We start from the raw sequence: 22,627 nt of genomic DNA, 5'->3' as shown, positions 1-22,627 counted from the left end.
TGGAGAGATTCAGAAAACAGGCTTGTATTTTTGTTAGAAGTAATACAACTTTATTACAAAAAGAGACACCAACATTTCACTTTGGATTCCCCTAAGTGGGGTGAAAATATGAAAACAAAACTAAACCACACCGAGGCATGTAAAACATCAGGAGAATGGGTTTAGAGGGGGATTAGTTAAATAGCAGATGATACAGAAAGAAAAAGGAAAGCAATTTCTCATTTTGCACTTCACAGGCTGTTACCACTTATCTTCAGCAAAGTGGGTTTTTTCAGACCTCAGCTTTAACACACACAGTGATATTTGCTAAATGGAAAAGAGCAGCGTTGGTATGACAAAATTCTTTCCCCTACAATCCACAGGGCGCAGATTTCATCAAGTTCTGAGCTCTGCTCACCCTGTTCTTCCATCAAAATTAGTGACAAACTTATCAAATCACCTGCAAAGCACTTTTCAGAGTGGAACCTCCTGTGAAGCAAAGCCCAGATCCCAGCCTGGAATCCTCAAACCCAGTGGGATGGTTACGCTTTTGTGTTTTGATTTTTTTGGAATAAGATTCCCTTTCTCACCTCGAACTCAGCGTGGCGGTTGATGTCCTCTGCCCTCTGCCTGCTCAGGATAAACTCTGCCTCGTTGGCCACTCGAACCAGGTGCTCCTTCATGGTTTGACTCAGCAACCTGAGCACAAAAAAGATTCAAGAACTGCCTTAAGTGAATGAAGTCCACAAATTAAAATTCAGAAATTCAGTTTATACATGCAAATGTGTTGGGCTCTTATGACTGATTTTATTGTGCTAAGAAAACACAATTAGTGAGGAGAGCTTTCCTCACTTTCTCTGTGTCACTCCACACAGGGATAGGCCAGGTAGATGAGGCTGAGACATCATTTTCTTTTTTTTTTTTTTACATTCGAGCACTTAAAATTTTAATCTTTCTTTTCAGTTCAACCTTTTCCAAACACTGCATATTCTCGGATTATCTTTCTTATAACAAACACTTCAAGTTGCATTAGCATCTAGGGCAGTTTGGAGTTCCTTTATGAAAACTGCATCCACATACCACTCAGATTCCTATTTTGAATTTACCACTTAAGTATGGAACTTTGCAAGATAAATATATTTATCTTAACATAAATGCCCACTGAAACCTGCTGTGTTCACATTTTAGAGCTGCTGCACAGTACTGTGAGATGATTTCTGAAAATGTCCCATCAGATGGCAAAAGTACAATACAGCACAGATACCTTCTTGTTACCCTTGCAATAATTTATATTTTTAAGCAGATGTTACCAAAAACTTCTACATTAAATGTTTCAGAACTCCCAGGAACTCAAAATTGGTTTAGAAATTTCCTTTCATAGACCCAGCAAATTAATTATGTATTCTCACAAGAAAACCTACCTTTGTCACATACATAGCCTTCAAAATTCAGTGAAATAAAAATTGCTTTAAAAATGGTTCTGTACATCATGTGCACACAAAAATTAGGTAGCATCAAGAACCCCACTCCAGTCAACTTAACCACCTCTGAAACACATCCAGGCTACAATTCCTAATTTTCTGCACATTTCAAATGCTGTTTTAAGTCCAGCCTGATGACCTTATGTATTCAAATTCACACGTGAACAAAGCTACTTTTTTCTTTTCTTTAAACAAACCAAAACAATAACATCAAGACTCAGAAATCATCAAAAATCTCTTTTACAAGACGTACCACTCAAACAGAAAGGGTTGTTAAAAATCAAAAAGCAAGGAAATGTGGGAAATGTCTTTTTCCTTACAAAACAAGACCGAGGTGCAAGGGGAGCAGACTGGCAGTAATCAATCCTACTTTGGACCAGACTGCATTTATCATTTTCCTCCGGAGCCTTTTTTGGTCAATTATGCACAAAGTCTGCTGGTTATCATCCATTTTTTCATTAATAGCTGTTATTTTTCTGTTTTTCCATCACAGTAGCTGCTCCTATGGCAACACAACATTCATTCCTTGAGTGACCACAGCGTTGTGAGTGAGGGACAATTGAAAGGGGGAGCCCACATCTGTCCCCTGTTTTCCATTCAGAAAGGATCCAAGTCCAGCTTGACTGCCAAGTATTTCAATATTAAAAATATTTGCATCCATGATCAGTCAAAAGCAATACATGCAATTTTAAGACAAGGAACAGAAGGGATGTGTGTTTAAATTTTGTTAGTGCGGCTCTTGAATTCCTCCCCAGTCCCCTCAGCTATGGAAATACAGATGATTACAGCATTCCAGATTTTGTACTTTTAGATCTTGTGTATCGAGGGAATAATGCCAGTTGCATTTGGTTGTTTCTGGAAAGGTTTGGGACTCTTTTTTTTGGTTGGTTGATAGATTTTTACTTGCTAAGGATGTTAAATTTGCATTCTGTTTGCCTTCCTTCTTCTCCCAATAAATTTTGAGGTAACTGTATAATTCCAACAAATATTTTTAATAGACAGCTACAGTGTCTCAAAATAATAACTTTTAATCCCAGGGAGCACAAAATCCCTTGCAAGTTTCTTTTGGGGGGAAAATAAAAAGCTGTTTTCAATGACACTGAAAGACACATTAGAAAATGCCGTGATATAGAGAGGAGAATTTTGATTAGGTTTCATTCCTCATTAGACAGCAAAGAAAGAGGCAATAAAAAAAGCTACAGAAAAACAAACACGGATGATACACTTGTGAATCCTTTTGTTTTGGGTCGCCTTGTTTGGATAAGGATTTGAAAAACCAAAGGTAAGGAGAGGAAATTATACATGGAGTCTGTTAGTTTAATGAGATTATCTTTAAACCAAACATTTTGTGACTTTTTTTAGAGGATGTTCATTTACAAGTGTATAAGAACGTAAGCATAGCATCTTCAGATGGCCAAGAAAAGTGTGCTTGAGAAAATTAAATTAAAATTAAGCATCTTCAAGAGTCTCTTCAACTGAAAACTGGGAAGAATAATTGCTGCAGCATGCTTGGGAGACTGATCCCTCAACCCCTGCCACGCCAAAGCCATTATCACCCCAAAGGGGATAATAACTGTCACGCCTGGGCTCCAGCTCCAGGACGTTTGTTAGAGCCCTGACTGATACAGAAAACAAGATCCAGCACGGGAGATGCTTCACACTAAAGTGTGCTAATGAATCACGGAGACAGCAGAGAGTTTTAACCTTCACAGAGCACGGGAGCCGCTCGCTAAACTGGGCAAGAGCAGGAAATCAGGCTCGGGCACAAGAGGCGTTTGCACACGCCAGGAAATGGAACAGAGCCGCGCTTGTTTTAGTCTGTAAATAATGGCTGCACCATCTTGTGCATTAGGAGGAAACATAATTAGTTCCAGGGTGTAAAAAAGGAATCAGTCTGGGCACCTCAGATGCCTCCAAAGGAATCAGGCTGGCCATGGAACTGAACTAGATCCCACCTACAGGATGGGTCTGATGAACAAATTCCCTCGGCAGTAAAATCTCAGGTGCAGGCTCCAAAGGAGACTCTCCCCAAAGGAGGACCCAAAGGCATCAAGAGGAAACATAATTAGCTCCAGGGTGTTAAAAAGGAATCAGGCTGGGCACCTCAGACACCTCCAAAGGAATCAGGCTGGCCATGGCACTGAACTAGATCCCACCTACAGGATGGGTCTGGCCAAAAAATTCCCTCAGCAGTAAAATCTCAGGTCCAGGCTCCAAAGCAGACTCTCCCCAAAAGAGGACCCAAAGGCATCAAGAGGAAACATAATTAGTTCCAGGGTGTTAAAAAGGAATCAGGCTGGGCACCTCAGATGCCTCCAAAGGAATCAGGCTGGCCATGGCACTGAACTAGATCCCACCTACAGGAGGGATCCAGTGAACAAATTCCCTCAGCAGTAAAATCTCAGGTGCAGGCTCCAAAGCAGACTCTCCCCAAAAGAGGACCAAAAGGCATCAAGAGGAAACATAATTAGCTCCAGGGTGTTGAAAAGGAATTAGTCTGGGCACCTCAGATGCCTGCAAAGGAGAGGGCTGGCCATGGCAGTGAACTAGATCCCACCTACAGGATGGCTCCTTTGAGCAAATTCCCTCAGCAGCAAAATCTCAGGTGCAGACTCTCCCCAAAGGAGGACCCAAAGGCATCAGGAGGAAACATAATTAGTTCCAGGGTGTAAAAAAGGAATTAGTCTGGCCACCTCAGATGCCTGCAAAGGAGAGGGCTGGCCATGGCACTGAACTAGATCCCACCTACAGGATGGGTCTGGCCAAAAAATTCCCTCAGCAGTAAAATCTCAGGTCCAGGCTCCAAAGGAGACTCTCCCCAAAAGAGGACCAAAAGGCATCAGGAGGAAACATAATTAGCTCCAGGGTGTTAAAAAGGAATCAGTCTGGGCACCTCAGATGCCTCCAAAGGAATCAGGCTGGCCATGGAACTGAACTAGATCCCACCTACAGGATGGGTCTGATGAACAAATTCCCTCAGCAGTAAAATCTCAGGTCCAGGCTCCAAAGCAGACTCTCCCCAAAGGAGGACCCAAAGGTGAAAGCAAGCACAGAGAATGAAATCCACACTGACAGAAGTTCAGCAGGCTAAGGAAAACATTTCACACCCCATCCTTCTGCTGCACAGATGGCTCAGTGCGTGGAGGAGCCGTGGTACGAGCACCTTCTAACAAGGTTTCAAAGAGCATTAATAGTGCTCCCAGACACCACAATAACAGAGAACAATACTTACCAGTTTTATTAAAACCAGATTAATGTTAAACGTGGCAATGCACTGAAACTGATGTGTCTTTTACTGCACAGAAAGAGGTTATTCTCCAATATCTGCTCCTTTACCTTTTCACTTACATTCTGTAGCTTCCTGGGTTTCTATGCTGACTATTTTCTTTTTACTACACTTGTAACCTGGACTTCAAGACTTCAATTGTGTATTTCAGTTTTAGGCAGCTTTACAGCTCTTTATTTCCACATATCAGCCTCCTGTTTAGACATTTTCTTGCAGTTCAAGACTCAAAATTTCACCAGCTAATTAATTCTGCTCCCCACGTGAAGTGGGCGTGATCTACCAGGGATCAACTCCTCTGTTACTTGTGAACACGAGGAAATTCAGCCCAACACACTCTGAATGCAGCACACACACTGCAGACCTTACGAGCCCCAGAGGGAAACTTCCTGCACGTATTCCTGTCCAGGGAATCCGAGCCAAAACATGGCAAGCCTAAACATAAAACTTCCAACTGCTGGCAGAGAGAGAGGTACATTCATACCTTTCACATAAAAGCAAAAAGTACATTTGAAAGCAAGCAGAAGAAGAGATTTACATCTCTCTTTCTAGACTTCTTCCAGAAAGGTTTTTCAGTCGTTTTATTTGCCTAATAAAAAAAAAAAAACAGTAGAACACACCTCAAGCTGGAATATCCTATAGCAAAACTAGTCCAAAAAACTTAGGAATAAACACTGGGAATAAAACTCTGCTTTACAAAGATTACAGGGTGACCAAAGTCTCCCCCTCAAGGCAGCAGACAATAGAAATTCTTTGGAATTCTAGGCAGTTCTTCCAGTCCTTGATTTTATTTATTCCAACTCTCATGTCATGGTGCCCTCAGACATCCTTCCCTTTGTGCTGAACAAGTTCTGTCCTCCTTACAACTTCCTTGACATATTTTCTTGTGCAGTGGTAGAAACAACTTCAAATCCAGCTTTTATTATACAATTATGCAGCTAAAATCTAAATCAGTATCATTCAGATATTTTCTTAAGTTTCAATTAAAAAACTTCAGCTTTTGCAGTTTCTAAGACTATAACGCTATGACAAAAATACACAAAAAATAGCAAACAGAATAAAATACAAACTCTGAGATGCTTTAGTCCAAGTGTTAGCATATTTGCAAGAAAAATAATGTGGAAAGTGCATAAAGAAGAGGGAAGAGTAGTTCTGGAATACAGTTCCTATCATTGGAGGGGTAACAGTTTCATTTTAGTGAATGCTGAAAAGCCACAACGCACCACAATTCAGCAGTCACTATAAAGGTTTCTATAAATAGCAATGGAAGAAAATGGAAACAGATAAAAGGAGCCATTTTTAAGAAATTAATCCCCTCTCCTCTTCACCATAATGAAAAAAAGGAAAAAAAAAAAACCAAAAAGAAAACCCAACTCTGCTACACGTCAGCTACGAGATGAAGTAACAATTACAGAGACATTTTCTGCTAACCAAAACCACACTTCCCAGTCTTCCAGGGATCATTTGTCCCTGAGACAACCACTCTGGCTCAGGCCAGACTCTCAGTTATTGATGTTGTTTATGGAGGTGGGGGAGCGATTCCATCTGGCTGTGATGGGCACTGTTTTGAGGAGAAAACAGCCAATTCCAAACGTTTCACTGATGGAAAGCTCGACCTGGACGAGCTGAGCAGCTCCTGGGTGATGTGAGCACGATAATCCTCTCCCACAGATGAACCCTGCGCTGTGGTTTGCGTGTGTGGGGGATCCCTGCGTTATCTATGCTAATAAAACATTAATCAAGGGCCAAATTTATAGCAGGCGTTTTGTGAGGAAGGTCAAGACGGGTCAGCCTCACATAATAGGAAACAACTCGAGGCTGGATCTTAACACTGTAACTGAACACCCTTGTTACTTTACCTTGGCCCTTGGGATCAAGACTGGTAGCAAAATGTTTTTCCTGCCTCAGAATGGTGTTTCCCCTAGCACAAACTGAAATGCAACCATTAAAACGGCCATTATTTTTATGTATCTTGAGAACATTTACAGATCTTAAGGAAAAAAAATCTCAAATAGCCATTTCTCCTATTCTTACAATGATAAAATGATATTTATATAGCATATTAATTTATGTGATAAATTCTGATAAATTAACTGACTAAACTGTCAGCTTAGCTGTCCTAATCACGTTAAATTTATTTTCTATTTGGATTCTGACTAGCTGAAGTTACTCACTAGCTTCATTTAAATAAAGTTATATTTAAAGTTACATTTAAATAAATGGCATTTCTTACAATATATCTTAGCTAACTCGTCAAGACATCTTTAAAAAAAACCCTTTTAAAAAGTAAATATTGCACTTAGTCTGCCTCAACAATCAATTTGTAATGAAGAAAATATTGATGGTTCTGAACACTGACTACAAGTCAAAGAGCACGGCCTCATCACCTGCTCTGTCATTTTCTATAAGTTCCAATAATATACATATAAAGTTATGGATAGAACATTAAACTAATTGGTAATATTAAGAGGTTTTTTTCCTTAGAGGGACTCTCCTCCTTTCTAGTTTAAGAGATAGATCAGAAATTAATGAGCAAACTGGAATCTAATTTTTGAGACAGAGGCTTATCTTACAATTCCTAGCAGTAATGTCTTTCAAATATAAATTCCCTTTCTCGAGAGATTAGCTGAATACAAATTATAGTTTCAACATTAACCAGTACACAAGGACAGGAAGAAAGAAAATCCGTGACACGCAGATAAGCAAAGTATTTAATGGAAATAAAGAGCATTAAGATTCTGCAAAATCCTATATTCAGAATTAAAACTGAAACAGAGTACTAAAGAATATGAAACCAAGCTCGTAAAACTCAAAGAAAATTACACAAAAAGCACAAAGAAAAATTATTTTTAATAAGTTTCAAGGCACAGAACTCCCCAAAGGCTAAGGCAGAGGTGGTATCAAGTATTTGACTTACCTTCCTTCATTGACAAGCTCAATAAAGGCCAGGCCAGCATTCTTCTGGATAGAATTTTGCCACTCCTGGATAAAGACAGAATAGAATAAAAAACAGCTGTATTAAACCAAAATTTGGAAGAGGTATTTTCAGAGACAAAAATCAAACCCTTTCTTTTCAGCTTTAGCAACTTAGAGCAAACACACAAAGCATTAATTGTGTGATCAGGAAGCAATGAATGCCAGCATGAAGGAACAAGGAACATCATTTACTTAAAGTCATATTAAAGGGAGAGGAAGCCCCAAAAACATCCCACAGAGGATTCCATCATTTGCTTTTGTTATGCCATGTAATAATCCTGAACTTGCTCTGGTTCAAGGATGATTTTTGCTTTATTGAACCATGGTAGTGCTAGAAACTGTTCCACATTAAGGTTCATTCCTTATTCACAAATTTCTCTCGTAGCTTAAAGCCTATGGGGTATATTTCCTAATAATAATCCTCACTTTAATATCACATAATCATCTTTACTAATTTAAAAAAAATCTGTTAACAATCCAAGAATTGCACCATTAACTCACAATGTTTTTTAAAAAACTAACATTTTTAACACACTGAAAACCATGCTATGGCAGACCAACATGCACTGCACATTCCTTAAATCCAGCTGAAACTTGAATTAAAGAGAATTCTACACCTCTTAAAAATGTAGGTGTGTTTTGCCCACCAAGAGACACAGGGAAAAGCAGCCAACTCAGGTGACCTGCCAATTTTGTTTTCTTCTCATTTGAAAGATGACAAGAAAACAAAATTAACACACAAAGTAGTTTTTTTAATCCTAGACCACACAGCAATAAGTTAACCTAGGTAAAAATTAGAGCAGTAAATGTGTGCATCTTTTCTTTTGGGGAAAATGTAGAGGCAAATAACAAGACCAGGACAAATACAGATCTTGATTTAAACTCTTCCAATCTAATACAAAAGACTGATTCTGTAGCTGACAGATATTTAAGTTTCATGTGCTTTTCCACATCAACTTCCTTGATTTTTTACTCTTTGTTCTATGAAATAATAATCTTACTGATTATCTACATGAGTATTTCTATCACTGTGGTTATTTTAAAAAAACCTCATCAGCTCCAAGGCAGGCAAAAAGTTCAGAACAGGAAATATGTCTTAAATTTCAGATTTCAGAATGTAGAAGGTTTTTAATACACGGGGTTGGGCTGCACTTTTTGGTGCTCAGTGTTGCAGAATTACCCCTGATCAGATACACACTGAAAATGGGGTTAATTACAACTTAAATCCTGCCCCTCTGCCCCCCTACACACACATTAAAAAAAAAGATATTATAACTCTGATTTCTCATTCTGTTTTTCCAGACCTAACACATGCTCATCATGTTTAAGCTACAACAATGTATTACAATTTTCAAGGAGTCAGAATCAAAAGCAGAATAATTGGAACTTGTGATGTATTATTCATTACAAATTATAAATGTATTCCAGTGGAAAACAAAAAAAGCCTTTTAGTTGCTAATAGTCTAAATAAAACAGCATATGCAAATCATCCTTTAAAGAGGTTTTAAATGTACTATCAGGATCTAAATATTTAGCTTTATATAATGATAACTGAAATTACTCTGTCAGCTAAAGTGTGAGAAAACTCAAGGAAAGCAAAATCATTTTTTCCACTTATGACACTGTCCATCTGTTGTTCTGCTCTCTAAAGAGCTCACAACAACACTTGAAAATTTAATTGGTGAAGATGGAGGCTGCCAAAAGTGAAAAGAAAGTGCATTTATCATTATACTTTTCAGCATTTTGCTCTGCATAAGACATCATCAAAGAAGGTGTTAGCCTAAACATTTTCATAAATCACAGCTGAACAAACCCTAAAGCTTATTTTAATAGTTGAAAGAAAAGACTAATGGTCTTCATCTTTCATGATGCATTCAATATTTCCCCACAGTATATGCTCACTCTCAAACAATTACACTCAGTATACATATTGCATTATTGTATCAGCATCTTAGTTATCCATCTCCCAAAGGCATTCGAGAAAAAAAACACGTTAAAAGCTTCAAACTCAACCACTAATGCAACTAAATAACAACAAAACACATTTCAGCACTTTTCTGAGGAAGGGGAGATCACTGAGTCGATAATTTCATACCTGTTCTGGGCTGTGGGTAATTTTCCTGTGGCTGTAAATGTTTAGTGACCAAGAGACATCACCTACCTCTAATGTTTTTAGTCACTGTACACTCAGCAGTGAGGCAGGGGAAAGCCAAGAAGCATTGGACACGATCACAAATAACTCCAGTGAAAAATCACCATGACGAGGAGGCAATAAGGAATCACATTTTATTCAAATACTGTGTCTGATAAGGAAATTTCCTAACTCCTTATTGTGCCACCTATTTCCTTAATAGAAATTATAAACAGCCCCATAATACCCCAGGCAAGGACCAAAACCTTTCCTGAAATGGTGCTGCAAACCTCATCTGAATTATGATCTCATATGGAATAACATATTTTATTTCCTTTCTATACAGCACAACTCTGAAGTGGGCAAAAATCCATCCCAGTCCTCTATAGCTTTAATTTTATATCATTAACGAGTTTCATTAGCACTTTCTTATCGAGTGTACAAGGGTCATTAAAAGAAAACATTGAACAGTAGTGGTTTTAAATCCCTCTTTTCACAAACTAATAATTCCCTCAAGGTTAATACCATGACCTGTTGTCCCATTTGAATAATGCTGGGGTTATTTAATCTATTTTACAGTGGGGTTTTTTAATTAACCTGAACTAATGATCAGTCGTGTGACAGCACCAAATGCTCTAATAAAACTCAGAAATTACTACATTTGCTTTTTTCTAGGAAATACCAAGACCAACAGCTTGCATTAGACTCTAAGCAAAGACCAAAACATCCAGGATACCACAAGCTGGATTAGACCATAACCAGCAACAAGATTTGTGTAGCAAACCCAGTATTAGTATTTGTACACCACATTTTATGTCATTGCACCTACGTGTGTGTGTGGCTGTCTCAGTCTTCAGAGGCATTTAAAAGTCTTTCACACTATTTGATCCTCATACTTCCTTCCAGAAAATCAAGGTATGTCTCTAATCAAATGGCATGATCAGATAAATTAGGTTCTTAAAAAATTTCTGCCTTGAATTTGATTTTTTTTCCATTTGTTATTGGCTTCCTACCCATTGTGAGTATCTTTGTTCGGATCAAATACTTCAGGAACCTCTTCTTTCCCCAAAAAGCCTTTAGTGAAGCAGCAGATGGCAGGAGCCAGTTCAAAACAAGGTATCATCAAAAGCAAGTCATGGTGATCAGGAGTTCAATAGGATCAAGAGGAGACCAAACATCAAAAAAATAAACATGTTAATATTGGCTAAATACACAGAAACTGCATCCAATTCAGAAAATACCCTGAGCAAAAGTTGCTGAAGAGTGGAAGAGTATCACACTTGTTCTATTTTATTATTTTTGAGCATCTCTTTTCATCTACAGTTGGAGATTGGACAAGAAGCCAAGTGGAGCTGTTATGTAGTAAATATAACCATTATAACCATTTCAAAACTGTAATCACTCAAACAAATGCCAAGAAAATTTTGTTGATACCCATTTTTGTTGGTTTGGAATGTGAAGTGCTCGGCTGTAGGCAGCAAATGGACATATCCCTCCTCAGCTTACCTTGGTAAAGTAATATAATCACATTTTAAACAATTATGGCAGGGATGTTGGACTGAGATGTTCTTTAAGGTCATTTTCAACTCAAACTATTCTATAACTCCATGAAAACCCCAAAACATTAATTCTTCAGGGTGTATACAAACATCAGCAAGACCAACCCATCAACTGGTCTGATGGCTAGGCAATTAACAGAATATTTAAAATATTTCTAACAGATGAAAACTGCTCTATTTCCAACTGTAGCAAACTTTTCTGCTGCTCTCATTCCTATATATACAGGCATGCTCCTTAAAAAATCATTTTTCTCAGAAATTTAAAAAATAATCCTTCTAAACACTAACATATTCTACAATTAAGGATTATATCTAGCAGTTGAAACACACACTCATCAGCAGGCAAAAAAAAGAGAAAATTCTTCACTAATCCATCCTTCCCATAAAGCTGGTGGAGTTTTGATAATTTATTTTGGTTCTGAAACAAAGGAAAAGGATGACTTTGGTACTAAGGGGCACTAAGGAGCAGGGTGGGGAAATGTGTTAACACACGAGTAAGAGACATATTATATCCGAGAGTAAAGGTCAAATCTGCATGAAAAACTTGTTCATAGAGAGATACACTAATCTTTAAGTGCCTAAAGTAAACTATCAAGAACTTTTCAGCAGTGTTTGCACTTGGTGTCAGCACTCTCTCAGCACCACATCCACTACAGGCTCGAATGAACTCAGCAATAAAGAACATAGAGTGAAAAGTAGATTATATCTCAGCTGGGTTCTTCGTAATTAAAAAAAAAGTTAGACTGTGTTAAGCGGGATCTCTTCAAACATAAATTAGTTTTAAAGGTTGAAGCGTGCTTCAGTTATTTTAATCTATGAAACTCCATTAAAAAATTAAAAGTAGCATGGAGTTATGGGAAATCATATCTAGAAACCACGCAGCAATTTAATATTGAAATTAGCACAAGCCAAGTACGTACAAAAGAGGAATGTTTTGCAAAGATGTGACACAAATTAATATAAAAATAACATGAGAACACATTTGAGATACTTATCTAGTATATATACAGGCATACCTGTACATAAAATTTAAAAACCAAAACAAATAATGGAAGAACTATCAGGAACTGGCTGAGAAAAAAACGTAATTTTGATAAACATTTTCGTGGCCTTTCTCTACAAACATCACCACTGTTGCTGAATCCTGAAACAAAGTGAGAACTCACAAAAATATTTCCTGCTATCCCAAAAATTCAGAACCTCCTGTCACCCAAAAAACTTTATCAAACAGGCTTGGATTCACGGAAATTTAAACAAAGGCTTCTCTATGAAAGCTTTAACAAGCCAAGCTCCCTGAGCAATCAATGCAGAGGGTTTGATTTCAATGAGTGTTCTCTACAGAACACCATCACTGTTACTGAATCCTAAAACAAAGTGAGAACTCGCAAAAAGATTTCCTGCTATCCCAAAAATTCAGAACCTCCTGTCACCCAAAAAACTTGGATTCATGGAAATTTAAACAAAGGCTTCTCTATGAAAGCTTTAACAAGCCAAGCTCCCTGAGCAATCAGTGCAGAAGGTTTGATTTCAATGAGAGTGTTCTCTACAGAACACCACCACTGTTGCTGAATCCTGAAACAGAGTGAGAACTCACAAAAATATTTCCTGCTATCCCAAAAATTCAGAACCTCCTGTCACCCAAAAAACTTTATCAAACAGGCTTGGATTCACGGAAATTTAAACAAAGGCTTCTCTATGAAAGCTTTAACAAGCCAAGCTCCCTGAGCAATCAATGCAGAGGGTTTGATTTCAGTGAGGGTGATAAAAGTTACCCTGAGCCTGGGCAGCTCCAAGCCCTCAACAGATGATGGCCATTAGGGCTCTGTGGGGCTGGACAAATGTGTCCTATTAGGACAGGCTCTGCCTCTTTGGCAACTCCAGGCTCAAGACAAATGGCAGCTGCTGCCCTCCGAGGTCTGGAGTCAAGTCCTCTGGGAATCTGAAAGCCCAACTGGAAAAATCAAGGCCTGTTCATTAGAGACTGCTCCAGGGGAAACTTGCGGGGCTGCCATTAGGACTATATAAAAGAGCTAATTATTTTTATAAGAGTTTTAAAGCTATCAAGCGCACCCAGTTATAATAAAAAGTATTTACTGCTGGTGTTCCATTAAAAAAAGACGTTGTTTTTTGTCAAAAATTCCACCGGTGACAGTGCACAACTGAAGTCCTTGTATTGAAAATTTTAATGAGTCTTCTTGGAGAAAGTTGTGTAAAAATTAACGAGATGAGAGAGGTTCTCAAGTGAAGGTTTAACACCACAGCCACTAATGTGAGAAAATCCCAAACACACTCATATCAGACTAATGAACACAAAGGCAGGCTGAGATTGTGCATGTGTGATTATCCACCCCTGAAAAATAGAAAGAATTCAAGAAACAAACATTTTCAGTGTTGCAAAGGTGACTGAAAATAACAAAATCCTTGTTTCAGATCTGTGCTGCTGAGGAACAACCCAACACACTTGTGTATTGATGAATCAGAACAGCACAGGACCCACGTGGCATCAAACATTAATACCAAGCAGAAAAATGAAAATTAACACTGTTTCAGTATTTTTCCTCTATTTTATCAAACACTGCAACAAAGATTATAATAACAACAGCTACTTTCATAAAATATACTCTGGGGAAAAGCAAGAACATGACTTTTTTTTTTTTTTTACTATTCAGAACCACAAAATTCTTTACTATTTTAACTGTGAAACCAAATCAAAGTTTCTTCTACTGAAATATTTTCCCAGCTGCACAGCATGACAGCACTGTATTGAGTTCTAATGTTATAACAGATCACTGCTACAGAGTATTTATTACGAATCTTTTACAAGTGCTATATGAAATTCATTAGTGTTCCTTAATCAATTCTTGCACCAACACGCACATTAGCTTCCGACAGCCTAATTCAAAAAAGCAATTACAACCCTAGTCCTCATGTAAAAGGATGGCAGAAAGAAGCTATGTTAAACCAGTTTAAAAGAATGAAAATGTAAAGAAAACAGATTGGGAATGATTTATATCAATGCCTAGTGCTGAAGTTAATTACAACTAACCCAATAAAATAGTGCCTTTATTATTGTACAGCAAGTAATAACCTCAGATGCAAAAACCAGAACTCTTTGCTGACTTTTGCATGCTCAATTCCACAGCACACTGCATTAAGAATTAAAGAAGTAGTAAATAAGCCATACAGAAACAGCAGGTTTTTAACTAAAAGCAGAAGACTCCCCTGCTGTTTAACCATGTGGGTTATTCCATGTAAACAGAGCTTCCTATAAACCAGTATTATGTTGTTAGTGGTAAAAGCCTAAATCTGTAATGAGAGTTTAATTTCAATACTTGAAAGTTAGAGTTCTAGCTTTTATAGATTCTGAAAATAAATTATACACGTGTAAAGCTGGAGTTACATACTTAAGTACTGGGTTCTTCAGTAAAAATACCACAGAAAAAACTGTCGCTTGTCAGAATATGCCTTTTGTGCCATGAGATTATTCTCAAAGTGACAACTGTAGCCTTCTCTGCAAAGGACACAAATTTGTCCTAAAAAATTACATTGTTATGAAAGATATAGTATATAAAATGTTACAGCATATACAATCTTTAACAATTGCACACAGCCAAAAATTCTTGAGATAGGTGGTGTTTGCCATAATTTATGGTGACACCAAATATTCTTGAAACAGCAATAGAAGAAAACTAACCTAATCCAAAATTCATACAAAATTATAAAAATATCATTGCATAAACAAAATGATAGCAGTGATTATTCTCATAGCATAGAAGCTGCATGTCCCTCTGATCAAAACGCATAAACTTTTGGGTTTGATTTTTGTATCTAGTTAAAAAGTAGTATGAAAAACTGAGGGGAAAAAACCTGAGGGGGAAAAAACCTGAGGGGGAAAAAACCTGAGGGGGAAAAAACCTGAGGGGGAAAAAACCTGAGGGGGAAAAAACCTGAGGGGGAAAAAACCTGAGGGGGAAAAAACCTGAGGGGGAAAAAACCTGAGGGGGAAAAAACCTGAGGGGGAAAAAACCTGAGGGGGAAAAAACCTGAGGGGGAAAAAACCTGAGGGGGAAAAAACCTGAGGGGGAAAAAACCTGAGGGGGAAAAAACCTGAGGGGGAAGAAACCTGAGGGGGAAAAAACCTGAGGGGAGAAAAACCTGAGGGGAAAAAAACCTGAGGGGAAAAAAACCTGAGGGGAAAAAAACCTGAGGGGAAAAAAACCTGAGGGGAAAAAAACTGAGGGGAGAAAAACTGAGGGGAGAAAAACCTGAGGGGAGAAAAACCTGAGGGGAGAAAAACCTGAGGGGAGAAAAACTGAGGGGAGAAAAACTGAGGGGAGAAAAACTGAGGGGAGAAAAAACCTGAGGGGGAAAAAACTGAGGGGGAAAAACTGAATGAGGGGATGGCTGCTCTCAGTCCCCAGTTTCTGAGGGAGGAAGCAATTTCCCTGGGCAGCTTCTCCCTTCCTCTCTCCCACCAGGCTGTTGCCATGACTCCTCATGAAACAAAATTAGGGGTCAGGTTTGAGTTCATCCGGCAGCAAACCTTCTCCTCTGCAGTTTCCTCCCCAGCTCCTTTAACCATGGGCTATTTTCAATGCCAAGATGAAAGACCAGCTTCAGAAAGGAACAGGAATCTTAAAAATTAATTGATTGAGAAATCAAAGTACTGAGCAGTTCTGTAAACAAGCAGCAAAGGGAAGCACAAAACTCTTAGGTCAAAGGAGATGTGTCAGAAAAACAGACGTGAGGAAAAGAGAGAATGTAAGAAGAACAAAGGGAAAAGATCCAAATAATTAAGTTGCAGTGCCAGCATCATTTTCATGAACAAAGGCAAACAAATTGAGGAATAGCAGGAGCATAACACAATTGACCCTTGATTTCAGTGGGTTTTTTGTTTAACTGTGATGGTAATTTGAGATTTTGTAAAACCACCGAACAGGAAGGGAAATGCCTTTCAAGGTAGACTAGAAATTACAAAAACAAGAAAATCACAGCAAATTCAGTGCTGGACTGGTCCCACTGATAGCAACATTCATCATCACCATCAAATAGCAGCAACCTTTCTGCTCAATGGTCTTAGCTTCAAATAAATAAGTTTAACTAATAAAGAAATACGACACTGGTTTTGGAATCATAAGTCCCTTTAAACAGCAGGTTAAGGTTTATCCTTAAAGATAAATAATCTTTAAGGATCCTTTCAACCCAAACCTTCCATGATTCTGGTATCACCCTTTCCCCCGAATGCATCTTGGTTTTTATTTAAACTCTCACCATGAATGCACAAATATGGGAATGAAACTCAAGGATGTAAACCAATCCCACCTCTTCACTCGTAAGACAGGATGTCTGAACCTGTCCCTTGGTATTCCCTTAGGCAATCCTATCCCAATGCAGATCTTTTCTTAAAAGATTTAGAGAAAATGAAGCTAAATCAATTTAAAAAAAAGGTAGAAAACCTAAGATCTCTCCCATCACACTCCACTTGTACACTCTGTTCCCTTTCTCATCCTGCATCTATTGTCTTTTCTTAGACTAAAATATGTATACACCATGTTGCAACAAAGGTCTCTATTATCACCTGTCACTAAAATAAACATGATAAATAATAATTTTCTGCCCCTTTCAATGTAAATCCTCACCTGCACTCACCAAGCAGATTTACCAAAAGAAAAATATATCCATGACCATGTAGAAATAGAAATAAATGTCTGCAGAACTATTCAAAGAGCACTGGAAAATCCAGCTGTTTCTTTTGAATCAAAATTGATTCTGAACTAGGATCTAACACCTAACAGACCTCAATATCATGACTGCTGCATAATCTGAATTAGGAGCTTTTATCACTTAGAGTTATCACAAAATACTCATGGATAAAACAGTGCATTGCCAACAATCCTTGATGAGACAAATGTTTTCCCAGTTGCAGAAATAGGCAAAAAACACAGATGTACATAAATAAGAGTCCAAGTTAGACAATAAACTGAACAGCACCACTACACAAAGTTTCTCTGGGTAGAAGTTTCAGTAAACAGCAGAGCTCCCCAAATCCTGAGCTCCCCAAGCAGCTCTGCCTGGAAACAGAGACAAATTATTTGGTTTATTAACACGGACAAAGGAGCTCCCATATTTGTAATTAGTATTAAATCAGCAACAAGCACTGCTGCTCACTGAACTTTCCACAATCTCTTCCCCCTCCCCTGCACTAACCCTCTTTCCATAGTCTCAAATTAAACAGCCTGGCTGTAAAACAGCAGGGCAGCAAATTAAAGCACACTTTATTTTCAGAGGTCTCCACACTTCGTGGCTGACTTCCTGTCAGGAAGAGTTCCATTTCAGTGCAGAGCCCCGCCAGCAGGGAGCTCACTGAATTAAGTGCCAGTTGATATTACTTTGTTTTGCATTTGCCACCCATGAGAATATTGTTCAAAGATCTAGTTATAAAGTCAGCGTGGTGTCATCCTTCTGGCTAGACTGCCAAGCCACAGGGTGTGCTCTTGCTGCACAGAACTCACCTTGAATGGTGGTGTTTTTTTAAGTCCTAGTGTGCTGGTGAAGCAACAGGATGCCTTTTTTTTCTCCAGAAAAGTCTTGCTTCTGTAGTTAAATTATGTTCCCTCAGTTCTGAACATCTGCAGCACTGTACGTGAATGGAAATGAAACTGTTCCCCTGTCCCACTCCCAAGATTCACATTTACATCAGACAGTCCACTCTTCTCCAAATAAAAATATATTCATTAATCAAACAAACTCCCAGCAACACAGCTTTAAGGGCTAAGTTTTAGCTGTAGAGAGTGTTTTCCATTAAACTCACACCATGTCCTGCACATCTGACCAAATGCAAATAATTTTCAACTCATGAGAGAATTTGTCTTACAATATATGAGAAGTCTATAGAACTGATATCCTCTAAATGGCTTTTAAAAGGAAATTAGAGCGTGTATTACAGCTGATAGAAAATCATCTGACAGCTTACAAAATCCCTACAAAATCTACCCTTTATGCCAAAACACACACATGTATTTTTGACCACATATCTAAAGGATTATCAAATTCTTTCTAAGCTTGTTTTCAGCTGTTATAACAAAGTGATTAGATGAAGAACATTATTGTGATTAAAATATCATCATCTAATAGTTGGGGCACATAAAAAGTATTCCAATAGCATTTATTCTCTTCACATCTAAACCAGGATATTGCTGAAGAGTTTTGATGAATCCATTGAGTTTGGCTGCCACGGTATCACAGCGACATTGGTCTTTGGATAACCTACTGTCAATTCAATTAAAACTTCATGGCAATCACTACAGTTATCCATCACATCAAATTGCACTTAAAAGTGAATTAGAAACCAGTGCAGATCACAGAGCATCGGCGTAATGCTCTCCACCAGCTCTGAAAACCTTCCATCTTCTACATCAACTAAAATCTCCAAGCCACTCAAAGGCTTGCCACATTTTAGAGCACACTGCAGAAACCCATTCCTGAGGTAATGAACTTGGATCATTGATGCAAAGCTTTTTTTCTGAGCAGAGGATACTCATAAAAGATCCCCCCTGCATTCCACGAACACTTAAAGCAATGGGGTGGAAGAGGAAGGAGGCTGTGAAAAATTCTGCTGAAAAAAATCCAACTCCTGTTGCTCTTCCTTGGGGAAAATAAATCAATCATGCATTTTTTACATGGAGCATGTTGGTATTGCTCAATCAAGATTCTTTATCAAAGTAAGAGAGATGAGACAACCAAGGTGCTGCCCATGCAGGAGATGCACACTGACTCCTTTATGTGCACCAGAATCCTCCAGCAAAGGGATTTGGCAGAATATGAAATATCGTGCTAAAGAAATACCTGTGGCAAAACCCTCACCACTTAACCAGCAACAACTAAGTTAGAGAAGAAAAACAAAAAAGAAAAAAGAAATTAAACTGAAGACGTCTAAGTTTGCCTGTAACAGCAGTAAGACCAACTTTCAGAGTGTAATTTTTTTCCTGTCTTAATACAACTAATCAGCCTCTGCTGTATTATTTAATTGCACACAAACCTCTAAAACCTGTCAGAATAATGTTCAACCATGATTATATTTCACTGGGCAATATGAGGAGATGCTATCTCTGCACATGAAAAATATTTGGAATATTAGGGTTTATGCTTCCTTTTTCCACCTCCCCATGGAAGTAACACCTTATCAAGGTCCACTGTACATCTAATAGTTATAGTTATGTAGTTATATTGCAATATATCACAGTACTATTTCCAGAAGATAAAATATCTAAGTGATTAAATGTATAGAAACGTTGGTCTTGGTTTTACACACACCATCAGCTATCAAGAGTGTGCCTGGAGTCTTTTTGAAGAGATACAGGACAGAGGAAGGAGGAATCAAAAATCAGAATACTTTGGACAAGCACATGGGCTGCGTGAGTGGGCAGTGGTGGTGGAGGCCTCATACATTAATTATTCATTAATTTTCAGTTTAACCTTTAAAATAGATTGGGTGGCATTCCACCAATTTTAGAAAATTATCCAAGAGCTGAACAGAGTTTGACTCTGTTAGTGGAAGTTTATTGTGTAGTCTAGAATATTTCGATTCAGTAGAAAAATGCTCCTAAGTGGAAGATGAATCTGAGAGAAGCCACCCAATTAGTTCTCTAACACAAACCCCACTGATGATTCAGTTGATTGACCACAGACAGCAGCATCCTTCAAGTGCCAGAAATTTTGTAAATCCAAAGGCATCAAGGAAAATTTCAGAACCTATCTCACCTGGTTTGTACCTTTTCACCTTGGAGCTGCAATAATCAGACAAATGTTTCTTACATGTGAGCAAGAGAGAAATATTTCTAAGAGATAAATATTTCTAACCCCTTCATGGGAGAGGAAGGAAGTTTTTCCTACACAATCATGTATTTTGAGAAAACATCTGACAAATGAAAGGAAGCACAGTGGCACGTGGATATGCACTCGCTTCATCCACGCCCCTTTGAGATTGAGGCACAAAGAGAGAGCAAATGTAGACAAAAATGCTTTTTTCAGGGGTGCCATCAGCCCCTCACAACCGCACGTGAGCACCTGCAGCATCCTGAGGTGGCTCATTCAGAGGAGAACTCTCTCTTTGGGCTGCTCTAATTACCCCGACAGGATGCCAGGCCAGACGAGCTGGGGCTCCCAGGTTCCCTGCACTGTGTGCACTTCTGATAAATGGGAAAAGAATAGATGACCTGGCAGAAGGCTCAGACAATAACATGTGATTTACAGGACATGAATGCAGCTACTCCAAGATTTATCTGACAGCCCTCTCCGATAGTGGACTGTTGAGTATCCGATGGAATGATTTCTAGTCTGGAGAGTCTGCTACTGAGTAGCCATACACATTATTTATTTATTAGATGTTTTGGGTTGAAACCATTTTTAAATGATGCACTTCACAATGCTCAGCCATAAATTTAGTTTTAAGCCCTGGAAGGGAGGTAGTGTTATTGGAATGTGTGTCAGACTGAATTAGGATGAGCAGCACAACGCTTTTATAAAGTGGCCTTGAATGCAACGTCGATGCCTTCAAAAATGATATTAATGTCAAATAAGCAGGAACGCTTTGCAGTAATATTAAATGAAAGATTCTTTATGTTCTGATAGATTTATAGAAATGTAAGTACACACACACACAGACACGTCTCACAATGTAGCGTGTCTATCAAAAAACACAAAATGTTTTTGTCTTGGAAAAAGCCTTTTGTCTGTGTCTCAAACCACCTGTTTCTCTTTTTACCTTGTGTTAAACAGAAAGCAATGTATTAAAATCCAAACAAAAACATTAAATAAGGGTCTTTCTCCACACGCCTAAAGATATGGATTTTAAATGAGAAAAGAAAATAACCAGGTGTCACAGTTTCAGAGAATTGTACCTCTTGAATTTTTTTAAAAAATTATTTCACCCATTAAAGAGCTTTATTTTCATAACTCTATGGAAAAAAACTGTAGAATATTATTATTCTGTTTTCCACTTCTGAGGAAGAAAAATATAATTCAGGCACAGATCTAAATGAACATCAGAAAAATGTCAGGTGCTTCAGAAAAACAATCCAAGTACTTATATCATATCTACCACGTTTGAAATGAATTTTGAGAAGAGGTTATCACAAAAAACCACCGAAGATTAATCAGAGCAATCTTTCAATTTCATAAAACGATGGCTGACAAATTTGTGAAGTTTTAAATCAAATTTGCAGATACTTACTTCATAACTATGCCACATTATTTATGTGATTAAAAACTGGTTTTTGACCTGATCTTTTGATCTTTGGCACTGCATCCTCTCCATCTCCTCTTAAAAATTAATTAAAATTTTAGCAAAAAGATATCACTTCATTTCCCACCCTATCTTGTGGGGGAAAAAAAGAAAATAAAAAGAAGGAAAAAAAAGAAAAAAAATCAATCAAGCTCAACCCCATCTCCTCCCAGTATCTGTAAAATGTCAGCTTGAAATTCAATTTCATATCTCTCAAGCTTTCATGTAGCAAAAGACAGTTCACTTCTTAACAAAATAAATCACTTCTGTGATTGCCACGTTGACCTCTTTGAATTAGGAAAATTCAAAGTGAAAAATGTAATTATCACCCCGGAACAATCTGTATACATCTGGAGCTAATTTTAGATTCATTCCTCACATCATTTTTCATATTCTGCCAAAAAATTACAGCTGCTCTGTAACTTTAAAAAGACTTTGTGACTTTATTGCTTTATTTCTGCCACTCCACAAAGAGCCAGCTCAGCCTGTGCAAGTTGCAGTGCTGAGCAATCAGTGGCTCCAATTTGATTAGATTAGCATGAAGTGGCATTGTGACACGGGTGACAAATAGATGCATTAGGGCACGTCATTTATTCCTTATCCCTTCCACTTCCCAAAACCAACCAAGTGACGTACAGTACACAGCACAACATGATTTTAACAAAGATTAGATTACCTTACCCCCCCAAAAAAATGGAAAGGTCAAGCACTAATTATTGATACAAGAAGCATGGATACCAAAACTAATTTTTTTAAGTGGTAATACCAAGTTGTCGGACATGTATTTAACACTTGGATTAGTTTTTACTTGAATGAGCAGTAAAATTTGTTATATGGATTTCTCAGTAGCAAAGATTCTTTTCTAATTTAAATCAGCTGCGAGTTCATACTCTAGAAGTTGTGAACAATGTTCACTTCCAGTACTGCCACATGTAA

General features: G+C 38.1%; 1 protein-coding gene across 4 annotated transcripts in view; it reads right to left on the bottom strand.

Annotated features, from left to right (window-relative positions):
• LRBA (LPS responsive beige-like anchor protein) overlaps positions 1-22,627 on the bottom strand; it is a 302,351-nt gene that overhangs the window by 198,432 nt on the left and 81,292 nt on the right. For all 4 annotated transcript variants that reach the window (XM_063415460.1, XM_063415457.1, XM_063415458.1 and 1 more), the window contains exons 35-36: positions 7,661-7,725; positions 570-678 (exon numbers count right to left, since the gene is read on the bottom strand). In XM_063415460.1, the coding sequence (XP_063271530.1) occupies positions 570-678; positions 7,661-7,725 (174 nt within the window). The remainder of the gene's footprint in view (positions 1-569; positions 679-7,660; positions 7,726-22,627) is intronic.

Source organism: Prinia subflava, chromosome 18 (genome assembly GCF_021018805.1).
Source record: "Prinia subflava isolate CZ2003 ecotype Zambia chromosome 18, Cam_Psub_1.2, whole genome shotgun sequence".
In the NCBI taxonomy this organism is placed as follows: Eukaryota; Metazoa; Chordata; class Aves; order Passeriformes; family Cisticolidae; genus Prinia; species Prinia subflava.
The sequence above is the reverse complement of the archived record's forward strand: the minus strand, read 5'-3'. Positions and strand labels throughout refer to the sequence as shown.